This window comes from Dendropsophus ebraccatus, chromosome 4 (genome assembly GCF_027789765.1).
Source record: "Dendropsophus ebraccatus isolate aDenEbr1 chromosome 4, aDenEbr1.pat, whole genome shotgun sequence".
Lineage (NCBI taxonomy): Eukaryota > Metazoa > Chordata > Amphibia > Anura > Hylidae > Dendropsophus > Dendropsophus ebraccatus.
The window spans coordinates 26,299,992-26,327,464 of NC_091457.1; the positions used below are offsets into that span (position 1 = coordinate 26,299,992).

The 27,473-nt window shown below is 42.0% G+C and overlaps 1 protein-coding gene across 1 annotated transcript in view; it reads left to right on the forward strand.

The window, feature by feature from the left end:
• PYGM (glycogen phosphorylase, muscle associated) overlaps window positions 1-27,473 on the forward strand; it is a 55,919-nt gene that overhangs the window by 19,101 nt on the left and 9,345 nt on the right. Inside the window, exons 6-17 of the mRNA XM_069965308.1 lie at window positions 2,114-2,225; window positions 3,994-4,076; window positions 6,467-6,610; window positions 6,692-6,784; window positions 11,814-11,960; window positions 12,148-12,311; window positions 12,395-12,509; window positions 16,562-16,663; window positions 17,997-18,144; window positions 20,880-20,938; window positions 23,042-23,183; window positions 24,778-24,985. Of these exons, the coding sequence (XP_069821409.1) occupies window positions 2,114-2,225; window positions 3,994-4,076; window positions 6,467-6,610; window positions 6,692-6,784; window positions 11,814-11,960; window positions 12,148-12,311; window positions 12,395-12,509; window positions 16,562-16,663; window positions 17,997-18,144; window positions 20,880-20,938; window positions 23,042-23,183; window positions 24,778-24,985 (1,517 nt within the window). The remainder of the gene's footprint in view (window positions 1-2,113; window positions 2,226-3,993; window positions 4,077-6,466; window positions 6,611-6,691; window positions 6,785-11,813; window positions 11,961-12,147; window positions 12,312-12,394; window positions 12,510-16,561; window positions 16,664-17,996; window positions 18,145-20,879; window positions 20,939-23,041; window positions 23,184-24,777; window positions 24,986-27,473) is intronic.

The following is a 27,473-nucleotide window of genomic DNA, read 5'->3' on the forward strand; positions in this document are numbered from 1 at the left end:
CTGCATTAAGACAGCCATATCGAAGGGGAAGAAGGACTCAAAATGCCAACCCATGAATAGCACTTTAACTAATTTACGAATACACAAGAGCCACCACATTATTCTCTGATAATAGTGTATGCCGTACTGTCTAAGCTAAGTGCTTCTAGCTCTATCTCTACTATGCAAAGAATAAAGAGCGAGGATTCAAGGATTCAGTATTCTGTTTGTAACCTACAGTACATAGTTATCATTTTTAACTCTAATCACTCACATTCTTCAGTTAAGGTATCGACTGAACAATATTGTGCCCTCCTCTCCACCCCTCTAGTAATCTTTTCTCTTTCACATCATCAGGACTTCTCTTGTGGTGCACCTTTTCACTAGATCGCTCATCTATACGCTTCTATACACTAAGAGCAGAAGCTATTACTGCTTACTCAGAAGTCATTTTAATTAAAATTTATCCTTGAAAATTAATTCTTCCTGGCCTCATAATAGCTCATCCCCCCTTGACTAATTCACCAGAACATCTCCCACGGTTTTCTGATTTACTATTCACATTTTATCATCAACTTTCCTGTCATTCTGGGTATTGTTATTAATGCCTCTTTTGTCTATATTACGGAAGGGGTATTTACTAAGGCCAGCATTTCATAATCTGGTCCTAAAGGGAATATCCCATTGAGATAAATTGGCATTAAAGATGTCCTGCAAAAAAATTATTGATAGCTAATAGGTGACACCCAGTAGTATAGTGGTGGTGCTGGGTTACTGCAGCCTCTGCTACTATTCACTTCAATACAAGCTGAAGCTGCAGTAACATGGCACCACCACTACCTGATTTAACTGCTTCTGGCCCTGTTCTCCCTGTAGTATGGGTGCTGGACAGCTGATTCCAGGGGGGATTCCAGGTGTTGGTATCCAGACAATTACAATTGATAGCCTATACTGTGGATAGGTTATTAATTATTTTCCTGGACAATGTGAAATTAAACATTTAACTGTACAAGCATTGCTGAAAATGTACTGTTTAGGAACTATATACAAACTAGTGCCCCATGTGCCCACTTTGTTGTGATAACCTGTTGCCATTAATTACAACCCCACTTTGTAAGAAAAAAGATTAATTACATTAATTACAACCACTTTTTGAAAACCACTAAGGTGGTCACACATGCTCATTGCAAATGCAATCTCCTGGCCCCTTAAATGTTAATGTGTACTTGTCATAAATTTATTTATTTTTTTTTACATATAAAGTGTCGTTTACATTTTTATTGCAGAAATCAAGTGATTTTAAGAAACTCTGTATTACTTTTTATTAAGCAAAAAAAACCTTTTTCTGTACTCAAAAAGCTATTTATCACCCTTAACCCCCCCCTCTCACTTCTTATCTGCTCACTATCAAGCAAAGTCCATTATAACCTATGGAGGGGAGAGTGGGCGAGGGGGATGAGTGAGTAGGAAGAGGAGAGAAGCAGCTGTACAGTTTGCAGACTATCTGGGCACATAAAACGCTGGATTCAGAGGTCAGAAAGGTCAGTGCCTATCTGGGAGCTAGGTGAGAGGTGATTGCAGGATGTAGTGGTTTGCAGGGCTGCCTTTTCTCCTCTCTGTGCTTACTCCCCCCCCCTCGACCCCTCCCCTCTCCATAAGCCATAATGGACACAGAAATCCTGATTCTTCTGAAGTTGGGGGGGGGGAGGGGGTAGGAAAACAGCTTTTTGAGTAGAGAAGGAAACTCTTCTGCTAATAAAACCTTTTACAGAAGTTCTTAAAATCCCTTGTACTATTGATATTTAATGGTTTCTAAAAAATGACATTTAAATGACAGCTATGTTTTAAGTTCAACATAATCCGTGCCAAATGTATTAGGTGGGTCACACGTCTTAATAAATTTGCTGCATCTTTGAACTTAAAGGGGGTTATCCAAAGATTTAAAGGTATCCTACATTTAAGGGTTATCTACATCTCTATCTCGCCAGTCCTATTGCTAGGACCCTCACCAATCATGAGAATAAAGATCCCCGGACTTTTTTATGTAAGACAACCGACATAGATTCCTTTCGATATCTCTCCTACTATTCTGTGCCATATTATAGTGTTATAGTTGCCTTCTTGTTTTATACAGGTTGTCCTTGCTCTTCCATATGACACCCCCGTTCCAGGATATAAAAATAACACATGTAACACCATGAGGCTGTGGTCAGCAAAAGCTCCCAATGAATTCAACTTGAAGGACTGTGAGTATTTTACGAAAAATGATTGATTTGGCGGAGTTTATAGTTTTATCACTAGTTTCCTTGACATCCTGCTGGGGGTATATAGAAGGGCCTTGGGGCACTTTTACCCCTTTGCCCCCAATGGATGGTGTTGTTATTTGCCGTACAGCACTATCTGCACATAGATTGTCTACTTGTCCACTTCTCTTTGGCATCAATGGCGGTTTGTAAGAAAAGATATATAGGGATGATAGATATAGGGAAGAAAATGGGTAGGCGGTGCATCATGTATGGAGGTGGAATGCACTGTTTTGGTGGTATTGCTTCTACACTGAGAAAAGGCTTAAAGGGGACCTGTCACCCCCCGTGTCGGGGTGACAGGCTCCCGTCCCCCAGCTAGATCCCCTTATACAGACCTCATCTGGCCGAGTCCCGCTCCCTGAGCCGGTCCCGGGACGGAGATATCCCGGTCAGAAGCCGGCGTGCGCGCTGTGGGGAGAGGTCCAGCATCCATAAAGGATGAATGGAGCCATGCGCGTGCTGCAGAGATGAGTCCGGCTCCATTCATTCTCTATGGACGCCTGACTTCTCCCCACAGCACGCGCGCCGGCTTCTGACCGAGATATCTCCGTCCCGGGACCGGCTCCGGGAGCGAGACTCGGCGTGATGAGGTCAGTAAAAAGGGATCTAGCTGGGGGTCGGGAGCCTGTCACAGGGGTACTATGGAGAAAGCATTTTCTTTTTTAAGTCAACCAATGCCAGAAAGTTATATTGATTTGTAAATTACCTCTATTTAACAGAAAGTCAAGTCTTCCAGTTCTTATTAGTTGCTGTATGTCCTGCAGGAAGTGTTGTGTTCTTCCAGTCTGACACAGTGCTCTCTGCTGCCACCTCTGTCCATGTCAGGAACTGTCCAGAGTAGGAGAGGTTTTCTTTGGGGATTTGCTACTGCACTGGACAGTTCCTGACAAGTGGTCCCTGCAAGTGCCAGAGATTTGTAATTTACTTCTATTAAAAAACCTCAAGTCTTTCAATACTTATCATTTGCTGTATGTCCTGCAGGACGTGGTGTATTCTCTCCAGTGTGACACAGCACTCTCTGCTGCCACCTCTGTCTCTGTCAGGAACTGTCCAGAGCAGCAGCAGATGTCCACAAAAAAACCTCTCCTGCTCTGGGCAGTTCCTGAAATGGACAAAGGTGGCAGCAGAGAGCACTGTGTCAGACTGGAAAGAATACACTACTTCCTGCAGGACATACAGCAGCTGGTAAGTCATGGGAGAATTGAGTTTTTTTTTACATAAAATATACAAATCTGTATATTCTTCTGGCACCAGTTGACCATATTTTTTTCTCTAGAGTATTCCTTTTAGTTATGTTCATAGCATACCATGGCTGTATGTCAGCATACCATCAGAGTAGTATGCAGATATATACCTCGAAGTGTCTTCTTCATATCCATTGAGATCAGTGAATTGCATGTAGTCAGTGACTACATCCGCTACATATAGGAAATGGCCTGGAGGTGAAGTCCACTACACTGGGGCCATTAAAGTCAATGGGGCCTTCTCATTTCCTTTTTACAGGTTGTACTGGTATAGCGCTATGTGAACCCAGCCTCAATATCTTTCAGGGCTGGTGATTGTCTATTTCTACATTCTCCGCACTTTGCTTGCTTCGCTTTCTTTATCGCCCATCCCTTTGACTATTTGCATTCTATAAATATGAAACGATTTTATTTTTAATTAAAATCCTTAACCCAAATTTTTTTCTCCTGTCTTCACCCGTCAGTCAATGTGGGTGGCTACATCCAGGCTGTATTGGATCGTAACCTTGCGGAGAACATCTCACGTGTCCTCTATCCAAATGATAATGTGAGTAGCGACTATCTACATAGCTAATCCTGCATACAGTAGTTTATATTTTAGATAAATTTGTACACATGCTTTATATTCAAATGTATTGCAGTCACTATCTTTTCTCATGGGCATTAGCTGGAAGAAAACAATCTCTTCTAGCTCGATCATTACTGCATATATCAGCTACGCTCCCTAGAGGGTGACATGCCTCAGACTGAGATTCTATCTGCTGTAACATTGCTGGAATAGCGCTGTGTCCATGGTGAAGCCATTAGGTTATAGTGACCATTACTATCACATTAGGGCAGTCACAGCGATATTATATGTATAGGGATACAAGCATTTACACCTTATAACACATACAATTAAAATATTATCTAATAGTAAAAAAAAAAAAAAAAAACCTTGAAGTGAATATATCAACTAGATTTTTTTATTTTTTTTTACAATTTTTTTTTTTTTTGTTCATATTGTGTACATTATTATGGGGGCAGCCATTTTGCCTATGCTGTATTTAACAGCATTTAGAGAGATGCTTTACAGCAAGATTCCCGGACATAGACCACAATAGACTGTTTAGGACCATATTCACACGGATGGGAGAGGTTTCTGGGAATGCTCTGTGATCTTTGCAGCAGTGATTCTACAGGGAGGGGGAGGCTGAGCTGTGAGTTTTAGCTGTTGTGGCCAGAATGTAAGCTGCAGGATATCAGGATTGTTTTACTCTATAAAATATATATTTATTCTATAAAAAAAGGTAGTATAAGCAAAGGGAATGAATGGAGCACAGGCACTGCGAATTTTTCATTTGCTCGAGAGGGAAATACCTTAAAGGAGAAAAAAAATTAAAAGTTATATAGATTTGTAAATTGTTTAAAAATGATTTCTATTAAAATGTCAGTACTTATCAGCTGCTGTATGTCTTGCAGGAAGTGGTGTATTCATTCCAGTCTGACACGGTGCTCTCTGCTGACACCACTGTCTATGTCAGGAACTGTCCAGAGCAGGAGAGGTTTTCTATGGGGATTTACTACTGCTCTATTCTGACAGTTTCTGTCAGAGACAGAGGTGGCAGCAGAGAGCACTGTGTTGGACTGGAAAGAAAACACTATGTCGTGCAGGGCATACAGCAGCTGATAAGTACTGGAAGGTTTCAGGTGCTTTTTTTTTTTTTAATTTATAGAATTGATTTACAAATCTGTCTAACTTTCTGACACCAGTAGTTTGAATAACAATTTTTTTTTCTCCAGAGTATCTCTTTAAAGGAGATCCACCAGACCAACATATAATCCTAACATTTAAGCCATCAATATCCAGTCAGTCTTATAAACAGCGCTTAGCAGTTTTTCGTCAGAGCCATGATGCCCACATATGCAGTAAAAGAAAGTTATGCAGCGACCGTCCTGCTTAGCAACCGTCCTGGGTAGTGGCCATCCTGTGTAATGATCGTCCTGTGCAGTGACCGCCCTGGGTAGTGACCGCCCTGGGTATTGACAGCCCTGGGTAGTGACCGTTCTGTGTAGAGACCGTCCTGCGTAGTGACCATCCTGTGTAATGACCGTCCTGGCCAGTGACCGCCCTGGGTAGTGGCCATCCTGTGTCATGACCGTCCTACGTAGTGACCGCCCTGGGTAGTGACAGCCCTGGGTAGTGACCGTTCTGTGTAGAGACCGTCCTGCGTAGTGACCATCCTGTGTAATGATCGTCCTGTGCAGTGACCGTCCTGCGTAGTGACCACCCTGGGTACTGACTGTCCTGCATAGTGACCGTTCTGTGTTGTGACCGTCCTGTGTAGAGACGGTCCTGCGTAGAGACGGTCCTCATAGAGACGGTCCTGCGTAGTGACCATCCTGTGTAATGACTGTCCTGCGTAGTGACCATCCTGCTTAGTGGCCGTCCTACATAGTTAATGTCCTGTGTAGTAAACCGTTCTGTGTTGCTGCAGCTCAGCACACACTGAAGTAAAGCTGAGCTGCAGTACCCAGCACGGCCACTACACAAGGTCTGGCGCTGTCTCCTTCTGGCTCTATTCTGTGTATATGCAGATCCCATAGCTCTGGAAAACAGCTGATGGTCAGGAGTGCTGTGTATCGGACCCCCACAATCACATATGGATGGGCTATCTTTAGGACTGGCCGTCGCTAAAAACAATTCCTGTATCTGTACTTTCCAGCGATCAGTCTCCCATAATGTTTTCAGCATCCGCTCTTGATAGAACCCTTGAACTGTAAGCGTTTGGCACATTAACCTTTCGTGCTGACCACAGAATAGATTGGAAAGGTCACGTCTGCTGCATATTTATTTACCTCCGTATCATCTGCACATATAGGACCAGGATTCAATTGACATTTAGGTTGCACATTTGACTTTTCCGAATTATATTTATTATTCTCGTTTTCCCCTAGTTCTTTGAAGGTAAAGAATTACGTCTAAAACAGGAATACTTCGCGGTGGCCGCTACTCTTCAAGATATCATCAGACGCTTCAAATCCTCTAAGTTCGGGTGCCGGGACGCCGTCCGCACCTCCTTCGAGGCATTTCCCGAGAAGGTAACCTCCTCTACTTGTCCTCTTAATAATCCCCAATTTTTTATAGAATATTTTTTCAAATTTTTCAATTTTTTTTTTTAGGTGGCCATACAACTGAATGACACTCACCCATCTATGGCCATCCCGGAACTGATGAGAATATTTGTGGATATTGAAAAAATGGATTGGGACAAGGTAATGGAAGATTGCATGTGATCATCCGCCATTTAATCTAGTTGTGGCCTTTACCATTCATCAGCCCCTATGTATCTACGGGCACCGGGGGCAAATGATATCATCCAGATATCATGTCATCGGACTGAGCAATGTCCTGACAAGTAGCTTCTAGAAGAATTATTCATTGCGTGCTCCGGCCGCCGGCTCGCCATATGTTTGTCTGCTGGTTATTTTCACGTAGATTTCAGTCCTCATCTTTTCGCTCTCTCCCCCCCTCCCCCTCCCTCTTCTAAGATCCATAAGGTTTTCATTCTTCCATTCACAAAGCAGCAGAGGAGCTTAGGTTTTGTAGAACAAGTTGTACTTTTTATTGGTATCCTATCTTTTATCATATACTGTAGTGCAGAACGAAACGAATTAGAAAATAAGCAAAACTCAATTGCGCAAATGTAAGGGAGGCTCTTTTTTTTTTTTTTTTTTTTTTTTTTACATTCACTGCACGGTAAAAATGTTAAGGGGTGTCAGAAAGTTATCTAGATTTGTATTTTACTTGTATTTAAAAATCTCAAGTATTCCAGTACTTATCAGCTGCTGTATGTCCTGCAGGAAGTGGTGTTTTATTTTCAGTCTGACACAGTGCTCTCTGCTGACATGAGATGTCTCGTTTTTTTATGAATCCCCATAAAAAACCTCTCCTACTCTGGACAGTTCCTGTCTCGGCCAGAGATGTCAGCAGAGAGCAGTGTGTCAGACTGAAAAAAAACAGCATTTCCTGCAGGACATACAGGAGCTAATAAGTATGGGAAGACTTGAGATTTTTTAATAGAAGTAAATTACAATTCTGTATAACTTTCTGACACCAGTTGATTTGAAAGAAAAAGATTTTCGCTTGACAACCCCTTTAACATGTTATATAATGTTATGTTATATAGGTATAGCCTATGGTAAAATTTACAGTATAGTATACTGCATGGGTCTCCAAACTGCGGCACTCCAGCTGTTGCAAAACTACATTTCCCATCATGCCTGCACAGGCAAATCCAAAGCTTTAGCTGTCCAGGCATGATGGGAGTTGTGGTTTCGCAACAGCTGGAGGGCCGCAGTTTGGAGACCCACGCAGTATGCCATGATGGCACAAAGCTTTAGCTTTGGCTGTCCAGGCATGATGGGAGTTGTAGTTTTGCAACAGCTGAAGAGCCAAGGTTCCTACCCCTGTCCTAGTCCATTAGTTACAGTCAGGTTGCTCTGGTGACTGTCCCTTTAAGAGAAGGCGGCTCTCTAGATAACAAGCAAGGAAAGTGAGAAGAAAAATGCGACCTAATATAGAATATTGATTCATCTGAATGTTTATGGAGAGCAGAACTGAATGACACTGCTAGGTGAAAATATATTGAATTAAGCCCCCTGAATCTTTAACATGACGGCTGAACGTTGAAGGGTTTCTGTATGTCAATACCGGTTCGTGACCCTCTGCGCCTTCTAAGCGCCATAACCATACCGAATTGTCATTTATTTAGCGGTAGGTTTTCTCCTCCTTTGTCTTTTATCCGGTGATCGTCCTTTGTCATCATTAGCTACCTGCTGTCTTTTCCATCTCGGTAGATCTTTCTTCCACAGCACGCTCTTCATAACTCCTATAAGTTACATTAATCACATCAACTCCGCCAAGTAATAAGCAGAGACATCCATAACTGGAATATCTTGTGACGGTTCAGATGGGATCTAAGGATCTGGAGACCGGCAGCAATTCACACAAGTCATCAGCAGCATTTAATATCATTCACTCCTTTCCTTTAAACAGATGGTTGTAAATGATCCCTTTCTAACTAATCACCGCATTTGGTAACAGTGTGTAGCCTACAACTGGAGGAGAAGAAGCGCTACAGCCAATCTACGGCGGCCATTACTCCTCTCGATGAGTGGCTTTATTGAGAAATAATAATCATTGTTCTGCTGCATCAGTAAAAACTCATTGTAGCCCCGGCAATGTTAATGGGCTCCATCTTTTGGGCATTGATATATTGGTATAGTGAGATCATCACTAATGGATGTTTTATACTTTTATACTTTTTTTTTATATCGGTATAAAAGTTTTAAAGTTTAGTTTCAGTGGATTGTTCTCTGGACCGATTTCATGCAACAAGCAAAGTCAAGTATCATCTGTTGGTTTGAATTTCACCGCACAAATATATATATACCCTGTGTGTATATATATATATATATATATATATATATATATATATATATATATACACAGGGTGGTCTAAAAGTAGGTGGACAGTATGTTTAATCGGGTTATGAAGGGGAAGATTTATGAAACATGGTGTAAACTGAAACTGGCTCAGTTGCCCCTAGCAACCAATCAGATTCTACCTTTCATTTTCATGAGAGTCTGTAAGGAAAAAAAGTGGAATCTGATTGGTTGCTAGGGGCAACTGAGCCAGTTTCACTTTACACCATGTTTTATAAATCTTCCCCTTCATAACCCTATTACGCATACTGTCCACCTACTTTTGGACCACCTTGTGTGTGTATAAATATGTATATATATATATATATATATATATATATATATACATCCTCTCCCCTATGCACAACGAAAAGCACTGCATATATATATATAGCCCATTAGGAGCCCTTATGGTTAAATACATAGGTGCAGGAGCAGACGACCTTCTGCTTAACCCCTTGTGCACTGCAGTGTGTAAGTGACCCAAAGATCACTTACATGCTGGAACACAAAAAAGGGTTAAAAAACAGAAGACAAGGAGATCTCTGCTGCACTGATAACCTTTGCACACTCCGCACATTTTGCGGATGGAGAACAGACGTCAGGGGTTATCAGTGCAGTTAAGCAGAGATCCCTTTTTCTTCTGCTTTTTAACCCTTTTTTGTGGACATTGGGTCACTTACACATTACAGTACATAAGGGGTTAAGCAGAAGGACACAGGCTGGCTCTACTACTCTCTCTCTCTCTCTCTCTCTCTCTCTCTATATATATATATATATATATATGTTCATACTGCCATATAGTGCTGAGATAATACTGAGAAGCTGAGAAATACCACTGTATTAATCACAATTTTATCTACATCGCCGCTTTAAAAAATCATAATAGTTAAAATAAATGTATACTTTTTTTTTTGGTTTAAACATCAACTTCCATTGAGTGGCAGCAGTAAAGGGACACACAGGCCACTTCTGCTGCCATCTCTGCTGTCAGGAACTGCAGGGCTGTCTAAGAACTGAGGACAAAAGTAGGGACACTTAGCATGTCTCCAGTTACAGGTGGAATCTCTTATGTTTGGAGCTAGAACATGTTGTTACAGTGGCCAACATGAACCCCCTGGCAGCTTGTTCTAGCTCCATACCTGAGGGATAGTGTCTCTACTCTCTACCTTTGTCCTCAGTCCTCAGACAGCTTTGCAGTCCCTGTCGCTGTAGGAGCGTATCTACTCTTCTCTAGTAAGGAGGGTATGTACATTAATGTGGGTCTACTGGTAAGATCTCCCCTGATGACTTCACCGTTACAGGTAGGAGAAAGGCGTTGGGGTGTCTACAGGTTGGCACATGGTGGCACTAAACATCCATAGAATATCAGATAGATTGGGGCACATTGTGGGCATGCCTACAAATTCTGGTGGATTGGTCTAGTATCTAGGTGCAGTTTTGTTTATTATTTTACTACGAGTTTTGAAAAGTTTTTCTGGGTTAAAAAGTAGTCTTATACGCAGGAAAATACTATATTTAGTTGGGTATCATTTCTTGTTGGTACCAATAAAGGTTATGTTGTAATATTGCCTCCATTTACTCTCATCAACAGCCTCCAGCTGTTGCACAACTATGATTCCCATCATGCCCGGACATGATGGGAATTGTAGTTTTGCAACAGCTGGAGGGCCAAAGGTTCCCTATCCCTGGTCTATCTAATAGCTGCAGGAAATTATTACACAGTGTTTTTCCTCTTTATCATATAAATCAATGTGTAATTGGCAACTATAGTACTGGCCCGCCCAGGTGGCTGAAGATTTCTATGTGTGAACAAACTCATATATCTGCAAATGTCTGATACCAGATGACGTGGTTACAATACAATAGCGGCCTGTTAGTCCTGGTCACAGATGAAGAAACCCGTCATTACATTGATTTGGGGATTAATGGAGATGGTCAATAATTGGCCCTAATCTGCTGACAAGCCTGAAGCCTTTTTATCAGGATGTTCCTTCTAATAATGTCACTAAATTAGGGAATTTGCTTATTAGCACCTTTTTTCTAATGTTTTGTCTCTCCCAAGCTGAATCTATACTTTACGGCTGGTGTTTCCAACAAACTTTTTTTGCTCTCTATAATGCACTAAACGCACTGTATATAAAACATTGTTTGTGGTGGCATACTTGTGTGGTGTTTTTTGTGTTTATTTGTTGTGTTTTTTTTTTTTTTTAAATATAGAATTCTTTAGGTATAGTGTTATTTTATTCCGGTATTTTTCATCATAAGTTTCCCAGTTGTAAAACCTGAATAAAAATGTTTGTTTTTAGTTTTGCAAAGTAGAAAATGCTTGTAAAACAGCATTACAAATCATACAAGGTCATGCAGTTATTATTTTGTGAATGGGTGAATGAAGACTAGTCTCTTACTGCAGCATCGGGAACCCTCATCCAGGGTGACCCCTTAATCAGCTTATTCTCCGACGCCTTTCACATTTTGTGCTCCTCATGGGATTTCTTTAACATGTAACGTTACCTTGGTCACATCTGTAGTGAATACTACTGCATTGGCCATAGGATGATTTGTGCCATATGTACCTTTTACCATTGTCAGACTGGGGTATCTGGGGCCACCAGAGGAAATGATCCTAAGGGCCCACCAATGAAGAACCAGTGAGAAATAACATGTCAGTCAGTGTTTGTGCAGGTTCTATAGCTGGGGGCCCACCGGAGGATTCTCCGGACCTCTGGTGGTCCAGTCCGGCACTGCCTTTTACCATATGAGACTACTAAAGGTCAGTGCACTGAGATGATGCCCTTCTTCTCTTGTATATTGTAGGCCTGGGACCTGACTGTCCGCACATGTGCTTACACCAACCACACAGTGTTACCTGAAGCTTTGGAACGTTGGCCGGTTCACCTCCTGCAGAATTTGCTTCCAAGACACCTGGAGATCATCTATGAAATCAACCAAAGACATCTCAATGTACTGTTATGGCTTTTTGCATATTGCTTTTTTTTTTTTTTACAAATTTCTTATGTTTTTAATTCTGTTTTTGTCTTTTTGTTCGTGTCCTTTTATCTTGCCACCTTCTTGATGTTAACCCCCCTTCCCCCATATATACTTGTACTAGCACAACCATTCATACGTTTTTTCCTTGTCCCCCATACAGCGAGTGGCTGCCATGTTTCCCGGAGACGTAGACCGTATGCGCAGAATGTCTCTGGTTGAAGAGGGCTCGGTGAAGCGTATTAACATGGCTCATTTGTGCATTGTGGGCTCACATGCAGTAAATGGTGTTGCTCAGATTCACTCTGATATTATTAAAGACACTGTGTGAGTACGATGCTCCAGGCACCAGGCACATTTTCCACTTTAATCTGCTTCTTCATTTTAATTTTACTCTTTTACATTTTCAGTTTCCATGATTTCTATGAATTGGACCCACATAAGTTCCAGAACAAGACTAATGGCATCACTCCCCGCCGCTGGTTAGTGCTGTGTAACCCAGGCCTGGCAGAAGTCTTTGCAGAGGTAAGAGGAGTATAGTGTATTTAAAGTAAGGGTACTATTACACAGAGCGATTTTTAACGACTAACGATAAACGATCGCAAACGAGATTGTTTATCGTTAACCTGAAATCGTTCACCATATTACACTGAATAATAGTTGTTAGTCGTTACTACAATTGTTATGGCGAACGTTACTATGATCGTTTACTCCATCTGATCTCAGCAAAACAATGAACAATGTGCAATTACACTAAACGATTAGTGAACAAATGCGGAACTTAAGTGAACGAACGATTAGCGAGCGATTACCGATAATTTTAGGTTCAGATCTAAATCAACGATTAACAGCATACGACCAATTTTTCGATCGTTGCCTGCAAGTACACAGAACGATTATCGTTTAAGTTAAAACAATATAACGATTTTTCGCACGATAATCGTCCTGTGTAATAGGGCCTTAAGCCTTTCAGCAGCTTTGTCTATAATAAACCGCTTGGACTGTTTCATAGTGGGCGCTACTTTGTAAGGAGTAATACCATTAGCCCCTTCATTTTCTGTTGAAACCAGTTTTATTCAATAGGCAAATCAGGTATTTTGGGCCCTAGAAGTGTAAGGGCGATATGACACAGGGCAATTATCGTGCGAAAAATCGCTATATGGTTTGAATTTAAGCGGTAATCTTTCAGTGTGTATGCATGCAACGATTAAAATTTTTTCACATGTCGTTGATCGTATCTTTTGAGCTGACTGTAAGGGCTCTTTTATACCAAACGATTATCAGCTGTACTTGGCCGATTACCGGCCATTCCAGCTGATAATCATTTAATGTAATAGCTCCTGTTAAAAAACCATGAACAGCTGTCGCTCTGTGTAATAGGAACAGCGGATGATCTAAGGATCATCCAGCCAGCTCCTCCCGCAGCTCCCCGCTCCTCCCGTCTTTGCTTAAAAAGGAGCAAGTAAGCACTGATCTGATAGGTCAACACTCGCTTCCTGCTCTTGATTGCACCATGTAATATGGCCTTTAAATCATTGTTAATCATTTGCTAACTGTACGCTAATCTTTCAGTGTAATGCTGTGTTTACACGGAACGTTTATCATTTGAATTTTCGCAATAACGATCGCATTTGAGCGATAATCGGCTCGTGTAAACACAGCGACCGATCAAGCGACAAGCGAGAAATCATTCATTGTGATCTTTTAACATGTTCTCAAATCGTCATTAGCTGTTTGCTAAAAATTTGCTGATTGATTCGTGTAAACAGTCTTTCACCGATTCATCCTATGTGTGAGATGGGCTTAAGCGATCTTAAAACGATCGCAATAACGATTTTTCCAAAGGATATATCGTTCTGTCTAAACACTGATCGTTATAAAAAAAAACACATTTTTATTTCGAAATCGTTAATCGTCCGATTGGGCGAATTATCGCTCCGTGTAAACGCAGCATAAGTACACATTGTTCATTCATTTGCTGGGATCAGAAGAAGGAAACAATCTTAGTAACAATCGCAATTACAATCTACGACTATCGTTTTTTATGTTGTGGTGAATGATTTCAGATAATTTCCTAAATCGCCAAAAATGAAAAATTGCTGCCTAAGATCTAGAAGTGTTACTGTAATCCCCGGCTGCACTTCTATGCCCACCCAGACCTGTCCCATCTGCTGTGATAGACATGCGATGAGAGGGGAAATCTAGGGGGAGATTTATCAAACATCAGATTCCACCTTTCATTTTCCAAGGAGTCTGTGAGGAATGGAAAGTGGAATCTGACTGGTTGCTAGGGGCAACTGAGCCAGTTTTACTTTACACCATGTTTGATAAATCTGCTTGATCAGGGCTTGCATACAGAGCCTATTTAACTGCTCGTTAAACATGCGTCAAGGGCTGCACGGACATCGTTAGCAATGTCCACTCTGCCTCTGCTTTTAAGTATATACTCCAGTATATAGAAAATAATAAGGAAGCTATGATTACTTCTCCCTGCTCCCCCGAGTAAGTGAGCTCTATGGAATAGGGCCCTCACAGTAAGGGTATTATTACACGAGCCGATGAAGGCCCGATAATAACTGTAAGGGTGCCTTCACACCTACCGGATCCACAGCCGATCTCACTTCTGCGGATTCGAAGCGAGAACCGCTGCGGATCTGATATCAATTCACCCCTATGATAGCACATATTCGCAGCGGGATTGACATCCAGCTGTGAATATGTGCTTTAATTCCCTGGTGCCCGCAGCCCTTTCTTCACATGCCCCATCCCCTCAGATCAGCTGAGCGGGACCGGAGCCGTGAGCCTCACTGCAGCCGCGCCGCCGAGCAGGTAATGTATGCTCGCGGCGGCGGGCCGGAGATGGGCTTATGGGGGATGTGGGCGGGATGGGGGGGATGTGCCGCCGCCGGGGATGGCGGATGCGACGGCGGGGCTGCGGGCACCAGGGAGTTTAAGCACATATTCACAGCTGGATGTCAATCCCGCTGCGAATATGTGCTATCATAGGGGTGAATTGATACCGGATCCGCAGCGGTTCTCGCTTCGAATCCGCAGAAGTGAGATCCGCTGTGGATCTGGTAGGTGTGAAGGCACCCTAAACGTTTACTGGGCCTATTACACGGCCCGATTATCGTTTAACAAGGGCTGCAGGGACATTGTTACCAATGTCCTTGCAGCGCTTGCTTAACTTTATACATTACCTCTACAGGCTGCAGGGCTCCTCTTGCGGTCTTCTTCCCGAGTCACGCGCGTTCCAGCTTCAGGGCGGCCTGTCTCAGCTGGCAGGCCACTCATCCAATCACTGCCCGCGGCGGTCCCGGCCTGTTATTGGCTGAGTGGCCTGTCAGCTCAGACAGGCCGCTCTGAAGCTGGAGGGCGCAAGACCCGGGGAGAAGACTGCAAGAGGAGCCCTGCAGCCTGGATAGGTAATGTATATTGTCAGCCGCCAGCGCCTGACAATTATAGGTCCAACCCTATATCAACGATCAGCCGATGATCGTTGTCATCGACTAATCTTTGTATTTATTACACGGAGCGATAATCGGCCGAATCGGGCCGATTTTCGTTCGTGTAATAGTACCCTAACCCCCCAATATGCTGCTATTCCCACTCAGATCCATCCCATCTCCTTCCATAAACACTGCTAATAAAGAAGTCGAAGCTGCCTTTCAGCAGTGCCAAAATTATTTGCTCCTCTCTAATATACACCTGACATACAATTACACACATGCTATACAAACAAATGAGACTTTGGCCTCATCATATACTGGTAAAAAAAATTCTATTCTCCTATGAACTCAATTTCAGATAAAAATGATAAAAAGGTGTAAACAACAACTTCACTATACCATACACAAGTTGCAAACTCTTCTGACTGTTTATATACAACATGGTACTGTGGCCAGTTCTTGCATGCTGTTGGGTATAGTTGTGCCCTATGGACATTAAAGACAACAAGTAATAGAAGAGAGCAGAGCTGAAGTTCCTTATTATAGTGTTTTTGGTGACCATAGCTCGATTCAGTAGAACCACAGTGAGTCTGGAGGTGGCGCTGTATTGTGGCACTTTTGGGAACAGTTTTGTTGGCATGCTCCTAGGTATCCATATTTGTCTAGGGATTAAAGGTAAGAAAATCTTTTTCTTTCAAATCAACTGGTTTCAGAAAACTATGTAGATTTGTAAGTTACTTTTATTTAAAAATCTCAAGTCTTCCCATACGTATCAGCTGCTGTACGTTCTGCAGGAAGTGGTGTATTCTTTTCAGTCTCTGCTGCCACCTCTCTCCCTGTCAGGAACTGTCCAGAGCAGATAGCAAATCCCCATAGAAACCTGTCCTGCTCTGGACAGTTCCTGACATGGACAGAGGTTAGCAGCAGAGACTGAAAAGAATACACCACTTTCTGCAGAGCATACAGCAGCTGATAAGTAATGAAAGACTGGAGATTTTTTAAATAGAAGTAAATAACAAATCTATATAACTTTCTGAAACCAGTTGATTTGAAAGAGCAGGGACTCCTTAATAGAAAGCAGCCATCATGGGCAATGATCGTATTTATTCCTATCATCTTTCTCTACAGCGTATAGGAGAGGAATATATCACCGACCTCGACCAGCTAAAGAAGCTGCTGAACTTTGTCAATGATGACGGATTGATCAGAGATATTGCAAAAGTCAAGCAGGTTGGTAAAAAAAAAACATCATATGAACACATATAGGATCTTCCTTACTTTATATAATGTAATCTCCCATCTGTTATACCAGATTGTATCCTGAAGCACCCAGGCCCATATATATATATATATATATATATATATATATATATATATATATATATATATATATAGTTATGTATACAGTATAGCAGCTCAGTCTGTCCTAATTATTTCCCAGTACATCTAACATGTAAGGCTGGGTTCACACTGCATTTTTGCAATCCGTTTTTAATCATCCGTTTTTTGCAAAAAACGGATGAAAAAAACGGATGCATTTGTGTGTTTTTTTTACAGTGGAAGTCAATGGAAAAACGGATCAAAACGGATCCTTTTTTTTTTTTGACGAACACAAAAACGTAGATGACACTATTTTTGTGTTCGTTAAAAAACCGGATCCGTTTTGATCCGTTTTTTTCTACAATGGAAGTCAATGGAAAAACTGATGAAAACGGATGCACGCAAATGCATCCATTTTTTTTAATCAGTTTTTCATCAGTTTTTTTGCAAAAAACGGATGAAAAAAAACGGATTGCAAAAACGCAGTGTGAACCTAGCCTTATTATAATGCCTTAGTGTAGTGAACCTCTAACAATCCACAGTAGTGTCTTCAGACCCCTGTTTTATTTACTTTTTTGTATATTATTTCCGGGGCGGCCATATTGACTGTGCTTGTGCCTTGCTCTGTTAACAGCATTTAGAGAGATGCTTTACAGCAGCTACATAGACATGAGACATAATAGCCTAGAGATGACCCATAAGTGTTCTGGGCATACTCTGTGACCTGTGCAGAGATCAATGTGAAGGAAGGGGGAGGATGGTATCAGGCCATTCACCATAGGTAACCATCACCTATTGTGAATGGCCTGGTAATAAAATCTTTGATTTCCGATGATACATCCCCTTTAAACAAGCGTCCCCTTATTGCATGCTTCCTACTTCTGTGGGTGTCGTCTGATCACATTCTATTTTTACTGACTTTCCTCCGAGTTAGTTAATCAGTTTCTCAGGTATTTTAATGAGCCACTTTTACCGAATCAGAGAAAATTGACAAAATCATTGTGAAGCCATAACATGATGATTAACACCTTCTCTGTTTACCGGGAAGGCTTCGCCGCAGACATGTGTGTTTCTCTACACCACAGCTCACCCAGCTGGCATCAGCTTTCATTACAGCCCAGTTGTAAAGTGAACAGAGATCGAAATGTACAGACGCTGGGTGTTAAAAAACCCTATAAGCGATGTATGTGAAGAATAGCTGTAATCCGCCAACCCAGCAATACTCACAATCTGCTTTATATAGGAAAACAAGCTAAAGTTTGCCCGGTATTTGGAGAATGAATACAAAGTGAAGATTAATCCAAACTCCATGTTTGATGTCCATGTGAAGAGAATCCATGAATACAAGAGGCAGCTACTGAACGTCCTGCACGTCATCACCTTGTACAACCGTAAGGAATTTCTAAAATCTTTAGCCTTATGTGCGGGAGGTGATGGTAAGGTCCTGTCGGGGTAAGCTTAGCGATGTTGTGGCAGCTAGGTGGGTGTAGGGTCACTTGGGCACTTGTCACGGTAGCCTGAGGTGACGTTGGCACCCACCCCGGATTGGACGGACCCTGCTTCTACAGAATCTGGATAACCCTAGTGCTGGTGTGTTGATGCAAAAGGATAGACCAGAATAACGTCCGTTTATTTAGGGCTTCAGTGCAATACACAAAAATATATATAATTTCAATAACTTCAGGTGCAGGTAGAAGAGCAAAGAAGTGATAATCTGTGAAACAGAGTAGAGTAGAGGAGCGTCTTGAGGGCCCTGTCCAATGTTACAATGTACTCTGCTGCGATAACGTAGCTGAGTGTAGTAGAGGTGAAGAAGAGATACTCGTACTCATGTTTACTGACCACCTAATGCCCTACAGTGTCGGGGTATCCATCTTGACAGGGTAGTACGAGGTCCCAGGTCCCTGCACTGGGTGAAGCAGACTCCCTGAACCGTTCCAGGATAGCTGTGCATTACACAGTGGAATACATAGGCTAACTGCACTTTGTTCCACTGGGGCCAGTGCCTAATTGGAAACAGGTCACTGCCCTGTACTGTGTAGAAGGCATCCCTGGCATGGACAAGGTGATCCTCAGAGGACGTCCTGTTTCTATGTCCTTAGAGGACGTCTAGTTTGCTCCTGAGGTAACTACAACTGCATACTTGAGGTAGCTTGCATAAAACTTAAGTCACTTAGTTCCTAACAAGGGTCCTGGCTGAAGCCAGGTCCTGACTTGACTGCAGCAGGAACTGTGTCTCTAGGTTGCTCTTTCTCTACTTAACAACTAGGATCTAACTAACTTCTCACACCAGGAACTAAACTTCTTCTCTTGGAGTGAACTAAACCTTCCCGTGATTGGTGGGGTGGGGTGGTGCAAGAAATAAAGGAGAGGATAGGGCAGAAAAAGGAGGGAAAACAGCCTTCACCTGTGACAGGAGGAAAAGAAACACATGACATAGAACACTTAACCCATTGCTTCCTTCAGCTGTGCATAAAATAAAATATAGAAGAAACACAACAGTGACACCAAGTGGGGAAAACACAGAACACACTTAAACCATATCCCAATGCGTCAACCTGACACTCTACTTTGCCCAGGTGCAATAGAATTTAGTGGTACAACTGTGCTGGGACACTACATATGACTATTATCACCTTTGTTTTGTTTTGTTACCCCAACGATACGGGGGAGCCCCTCCATTCTGCTCAAACATAAATATTTGTCTGTGACCACCACAGTACAGTCTTTAAGAAGAGTAGATTTGGTGGTCACTGAAACAGGAAGTGATGTCATTTACAGACAGGAAGCAGAAAAGTGACTGCAGTCATGTAATATTGTAATATGGCATCCATCACGTGTTGTTTGTCCCTAACTTAGGTGTTAAGTTTCAATGTTCACTTGAACATATTGATGTTGTTCTATTAACGCGGCTTCTTGAGTCCGGAACAGATTTTGCTTTAAAACCGCCATCTGTCACATGTAGAATGTACCGTGCTCTGTAAATAGGGCTGCGTGTAATGATATAAATGCTATAGGGAATAAGAACGCCTGCAGCCTCTCTATAGTATTATGTTCTTTCAGCTTCTTTTGAAAACCTTATAGGAGTTTCTATTTGTGAAAGCAGAAGAAAAGAGAGTTATTATAGTTTAATCCAATGTATCCAATGTACTTTAATCTACTTCAAACAGCTGATCAATGGGAGTGCCGGAAATTAGACCACCGCTGATATAATGTTCATGGTCTGTGGCCATCACCTTTAGTTGGATATCCCCTTTATGGAGAATAAACTGTCTAGTTTTTCATACTGACTAGATACGAGAGATTTTTTCTATTCTTTTTAAAATTTTTGACTGAAATTTTTTTTTTAGTGTCTGTGCTGTTTTGACAGCAATTAATGACATGCTTTACAGCACTGATAGGAAACCTTTTGCTCTCCATCTATTGGAAAATTACAGATCTTATCATGCCTAGACAGCCTTTGGCCCCCTGTGTAGTCCCTTACAGTTGATAGCCCCAAGTGTAGATTTCCCTTTACTAGATGACCCCCTGTGTAGTCCCCTCTTGAGTACATGCCCCCCTCTGCAGCCCACTTAAAGTAGATGGCCCCTTTGATGACAATAAATGATGAAAAAAATAAATAACTCACTCCCCAGATGCTTCCTCGTTGTTACAGCTCTCCCGGCGCATGTTCTCCTTTTCTACCTACAACACATTGCCTGTGTCGGAAGACAGAACAGGATATTGCACAGTGAAAGAGATGCAACAACGGTGGAGTGTGTGAGAGGTTTTTTCTTCATTTATTGTCATCATGGGTGCCTGAATAATATTCCCCAGATGGCCTACATCACTCAGGGGCACACTAAAGTTTCCTATGATCCTCCGGTGGGCCAGTGACAAGATCAGATGTGGGCCGTTTGGACGGCCATGGGCCCCCCATCCGGCCCTGTGTACATGGGATTAGTCTGTTGGATCAATCTGCTAGAATTAATAACATCATCTAATTTATAAACCAGTGACATCACATTATAAGCCATTGACATCACAGTGATAGATGGAAAATATGGATGGTCAGATATGGCCTACTGAATTTCTGAGAAGCTTGGTTTGCCGGTATGAGACTGATGGTGATATTTTAATCCACTAGGTATAAAGAAGGATCCAAGCAAGCAATGGGTGCCAAGGACAGTGATGATTGGAGGAAAGGTGAGAGGCTTGTGTATCTACTATATCAATAGCATCATTTACCTGCAGCTCTACAGGAAAGTCCTAGTAGTCTGAATATGGTCTCATATCTCAGCTGTGGAATGTAGCATACATACATGGAACAGAAAATGCACACTACTCATCCATAAACCTCCTTTACATTTACACTCGTATTTGGCGTGTGCATCTCACAAATCCTAAATAATGTTTAATTCAATGGGGTAATTTATACTGCCGTATAAAGACATGGTGGTATAACTTGATCAGTGATAGTGACAATACTCACAGAACCCTATGGGGTGTTGCCATAGTGGGCCCAACATGGTTTAGTTCACGGTATAAATGCCCAACATGCAAACAGTTGATTTACATTGCATTCGGAAAGTCTTTAGACCCTTTTTGCTTTTTTCACACCTTGTTATGTTGTGACCTTGTGCTAAAACAAACAAAAAAATAACATGTATCTCCAATGGGATGTCTTGGTTCATTATAGAAACAAGAACTAGCGGGCATCAACAGTGGCCTAAAACAATATTGGTGTGGTGCAATACATTCAGAAGGCCTTCAGACCCTTTTGCCAGTGTTTCTGGCCTTAAGTCTTCTTGGTTATGCCACAACGTTTTCCCATCTGGATTTAGGGATTTTCTGCCATTCCTCTTCAGATCCAGGATGGATGAGGTCATTGGTGGAACAATTGTCAGGTCTCCCCAGAGATGTTTCATTGGGTTCAGGTCAGGACTCTTTCTTGACTGTGTGCTTCGGGTCATAGTCTGGATCAGGTTTTTAATAATACTATATCTGTACCATTCAGCTTTCCCTCAACCCTGGCCAGTCTCCCTGTCCCATTTGCTGAAAAAGCACCCCCAACATGATGCTGCCACCACCATGCTTCACTGTTGGGATGATAGTGGGCAGTTGATGAACAGTGCCTGGTTTTCTCCAGACATGACACTTTGAGCTGAAGCCAAAAAGTTACATTTTGCTGGTTCTTTCTGGCCCCTCTGCCAAAAGGCCAAGATTGGTGGAGGCTGCATTCATGATTGTCCTTCTGGAAGTTTTTCACATCGGCACACAGGGTTTTTGGAGCTCAGCCACAGTGACCATTGGGTTCTTGGCTACCTCTCTTACCTGGTTGTTCCAAACTTCTTCCATTTAACAATTAATGTGCCCACATTGCTTTTGGGAACATTCAGTGCAGCAGAAATAATTCTGTCTCTGCGCTCTACGGGCAGTTCTTTCCTCCTCATGGCTTGGTGTTTTCTCTAATATACCTTGTCAGCTATAAGAATTTATATAGACAGGGGGCATCTTTCAACCTGTCCAATATCCTAACAGTGACGCCCTTGTCATGGCGGCACCACTAACTTAGTGCTGCTGGCAATGGTTTTATGAAGAGATGGATTGTTCCCATGGCTTATCACTTAACCTATATAAACATTATTGACCTTAAAGGGGTTATCCAGTGCTACAAAAAAAATGGCCACTCTTGTCTCCAATTTGGGTGCAGGTTTTGTAACTCAGTTCCATTGAATTGAATGGAGCCTAATTGCAAACCACACCTGATCTGCAGACAAGAGTGGTGCTGTCTCTGGATGAAAGTGCCCATGTTTTTGTAGCACTGGAAAACCCCTTTAATGCATATATTTGATCATGAAATCACTCCATTATGTATCCTGTGCAGTAAATTACAGCAGAATATGTGTATTATGTTATATCTACACGAAAGTCACTATTTAGCATTTGTTCTGCTGTTATTTGGTCATAGGAATCTTTCTTTATATTCTTATATTGTATATGACTACAGAGGTTGTTATAGTTATATGCAAGTGCTAGAGCCGAGAGTTTGTCACTTGTTATTAATTGACTTAATATTTAGTAACACGAGGGGTAAAGATGTTGACATATGATAATGCATAGAGCTCCACAATTACAGATGTGTACATTTATTATCTCTATCCATCTCTCTGTTTACGCTTTCACTTTCGTGCAGTATATCCCCTTCCATCCATCATTGTCTTATTTATTCTCTCTCCCTCCTCCTCTACTGTCTCAGTTTTCCTCCTCCTTTCTTCTATCATTGCTCTCTCTGTCATTCATTGATAGGCCGCTCCTGGGTATCATATGGCCAAGATGATCATCAAATTGATCACTTCTGTGGGAGATGTTATCAACAATGACCCTGCAGTTGGAGACAGGCTCAAACTCATATTCTTGGAGAACTATCGGGTTTCCCTTGCAGAGAAAGGTGTGTTGGAGAGGAGATGTGACTAAGCATTGCAGGGATATATGAGTCCTATATGTTCATCTAACAGAGGCTGGTTGCTGTGTGTCTTAAAGGGGTTATCCAGCACTACAAAAACATGGCCACTTTTCCCCCTACTGTTGTCTCCAGTTCAGGTGCAGTTTGAAATTAAGCTCCATTTACTTCAATGGAACTGAGTTTCAAAACCCCACCCAAACTGGAGACAACAGTAGGGGGAAAGTGGCCATGTTTTTGTAGTGCTGGATAACCCCTTTAAAGCAAGATCAAGAAAGTCCCAGGATGACGCATCTTCAATTTTAAGAAATAATCTGGAAGTTCCAAGGAGAACATAACTGTTCAGACCATAGACCAGTCCTATGTGGTATCACTGGCCATACTACACTATATGGATAAAAGTATTGGGACACCTACACATTCCACCTACCATAGCCATTAGGACATCCCATTCTACATTCCACACACCCCTTTGCAGTTGTAAGGTTGGGTTCACACTACATTTTTCCTATCCGTTTTTGCAACAACAAAAAAAAAAAACGGATGGAAAAACGTATGCATTTGTGTGCATCTGTTTTGATCCGTTTTTCCATTGACTTCCATTATAAAGAAAAAGAAACGGATCAAATTGGATCCTTTTTTTTTTTGACGGACACAAAAATAAGATCGACTACGTTTTTGTGTACATAAAAAAAAAACGTCCGTTTTGATCCTTTTTTTATAATGGAAGTCAATAGAAAAACGGATCAAAACAGATGCACACAAATGCATACATTTTTTTAAAAACAGATTGGAAAAACGTAGTGGGAACCCAGCCTAAGAGTTTGCAAGAGGGCCGGGCTCACAGTCTCCATTCTAGTTCATCTCAAAGGTATTGAATGGGGTTCAGGTCCAGGTCCCTCCACATCAGACTCCATGCCTTTATGGACCTTGGTGTGTGCAGTGGGGCAGTCATGGCGGACAGGAAAGGGCCAAACCCAAGCTGTTACCACAAAATTGGAAGCATATAACTGTCCAAAATGTCTTTGTATGCCTCAACTAGGGAACTAGTAGGTTAAGGCCAACCCCTTGACCCCCCCATATACTTATCCCTCCTCCATTCTATATACTTATCTCTCCTCCATCAAACTTTAGACCGGTAACATTCTCCTGGCATTCACCAAACCCAGACTCATGCACCAAATGGCAAAATAGATAAACAGGGTCTGTCAATCCACATGTTCCACTGGTGGCGCTGTGCTTTTCTCCACCCCATCTGATACTTGGATGTAAGGCTTGCATGCAGCTGCTCAGCAATAAAGACATAACATGAGGCTGTATGTGACCTCTTCAGAATGACCCGTTGTTCACAAATGTATAAAAAGGCAAACTGCATTGGTAGGGGCTGGATGTTATAAAACTATGGCAATGGGACCTGGTGGAGACCAATACTTTTCACTATATAGTGTAATAACTGCTTTACTTCCTATAATATCTACGATTTCACACATTGATGCTGTAAAATGCTGCATGACCTCAGATAAGGGGGGGGGGGGGGTATGATTCTCGACGAATAAATTGTTGGTTTTCTTGTCTTGATCAGTGGTTCCTGCCGCTGACCTCTCTGAGCAGATCTCTACCGCTGGCACTGAGGCATCCGGCACAGGAAACATGAAGTTTATGCTAAATGGAGCTCTTACTATTGGTACCATGGATGGAGCCAACGTGGAAATGGCTGAAGAAGCTGGAGAAGAAAACCTCTTCATCTTTGGCATGAGAGTACCCGATGTTGAACGTCTAGACCGTGAAGGGTAAGAGATAGCCCTTCTTAGTAGTACAAATGATTATACATACATGAAGGTCATATAAATAATACAAACCCTATTACAGTGATGTTCTCTATATGCTAAGCTTCTAACATCTCTCATATCATAGAATCTGGGAAGTATACAAAATCCCCATAGGGTCCTACTAGACAGGTCCTACTAGACAGGTCCTACTAGACAAAGTGATTTTTAATGGTTAATGATCGCAACCTAAACGAGATAAACTATAAATGTGAGACCGATGGTCGTTTGTTTGATGGTTACGAAGATCGTTTTTACACCATCTGATCCCAGCAAATGAATGAACAATGAACAAAGTGGAATTACACTGAACGATTAATGTACCATTAGCGAATGAATGTGGAATTACACTGATCGATTAATGTACCATTAGCGAATGAATGTGGAATTACAGCGAACGATTATCGAACAAATAACAATGATTTAGGATCGGTTTAAAGATGAGATCAATTAAAGGGGTCGGCCACTTTTTCAGTGTACAGTATTAGTACCTGTGTACCTCATAAAGCTAAAATCACACTCCCCTCCTCCAGGCTGGGCTGCCCTGCTCTGTGGTGAGTCTGTCCATAAGATGGCCGACATGTAGAAGCATGTGACCATGCTCCGCCCCCCCAGTTTCCACCACTGAGCCTGTATATGCCTATGGTGGACACCGGGGGCAGGGCATGGTCACATGCTCCTCTATGTCGGCCATCTTATGGACAGACTCACCACAGAGCAGGGCAGCACAGCCTAGAGAAGGAGAGTCTGGTTTTAGCTTTATGAGGTACACAGGGAGTTGCTGTCAGTTTATACATTGAGTACATTTACTAATACTGTACACTGAACAATTTTACTATAAAGTGGCCAACCCCTTTAACAATATAAAGATCTTTCAGGATATAAAGATTTTTCGCACGATAATCGTAATAGGGCCTTTAGCCTTCTGTGGTTGCTGTATTAGAGGTTCATGAATAGTATTGAGCGGACTTACAGTTTCTGTTCAGCAACTTCTCTGAACCTGAACGTCTCGGCATTTAACTCCCCACATCTGGAGAATATGGTTGCAGTCCTAGGGCTGCCAGAAAAGCATGGATACAGCCTATGGCTATGTTCACACAACATAAGTTTTGAATTAATCACGGCCGTTGTTGCCGTTTCACATTCTGGATGACCTTCACCTGGCCGGGTCACAGAACGGCCGGTGTTTTACGTCGTGTGAACATAGCCTATGGCTGTATTTATGTTTTTCAGGACAACAGAGGGCTGCATCCAACTTTTCTAGACGCTGAGCGTTTGGGTTCAGAAAAGTTGCCGAATGCGGACAGAAACTAGAAGTCCGCTCAACACTATTGATAAGCCCTTATAGAAACCCAGATTCCTAGCAGCATTTTTTTGTACATTTATTGTGACCCCCTGACATATATGCTCACCATATCCAGTACCTGAGCGAATGTATTTGGCCTCTGTGGTTGGTTCATGTTGTAGTTTACATTTATTTACTATACAGAATAGACTAGTGGACGGCATTATTGCATACAGTGAAAAATGTATACCATGTGGTGTAGATATATATATATTTTCTTTCTTTGACAATGAAAGCCTATGAGTGATGAATGTCACTGTAAGGCATTCATCGAAAGGCATCTCCTGGTGACGGCTTTTAACGCAGTGTGAAAACAGCCTTGGCGGTAAGATTTCTATTCTCCCCACAAAGGGAACGCACAACTCATGGCTCTTAGGCGGGGGAGGCTAAAAGCTGCTGAGCCTAAGAACCGTCTGATATTAGAGCCTTAAATCACCGACTTAATCAATTTGTTGGGTGCAATAACCGTGCGTAACGTCTGTACATTTGACATTGAATATTATTGTCATAGAACTACGTACTGAATAATGTTGGAGACTGCAAACTTCATTACTTCATTACTGTCAAGACGCAATATCCACATGTTAACCTGTCAAACATATGGCAGTACAGCAGTCTTTTGCCAAATGTTTTATTTAAAGAAACCTATGGGTGCATTACAGTTTGGATTATTTTGATTGAATGTGGAAGGAGGAAGGAGGAAGTCATGTAGTTCCTGACATGGACAGAGGTGGCAGCAGGGAACACAGTCTCAGACTGCATAGAATACACTTCTTTTTAGTATACAAAACATTACTCCATTTAAACATATATGATACAAAAATAAAAATCCTCCATATGTAGTAACTACATTTTTTCAGTAGTGTCCTATACAATTATTCACCACTTACTGGCCCGGGATGCAGTACAGGCAGTACCGGCCGGATGAACTTCATTTGTTTTCATTTGTTTTCATTTGGAATGCAGGTCCATTCGGGTGTGCCCACATTCCAAATCACTATGGTAGACAATGTAAAGTGTGGCTGCAGCCACACTTATCATTGTCTGCACTGTCAATTTTGTGCGGCTGCTTTTCACTGAATAATGGCCACACAAAACTGACATGTC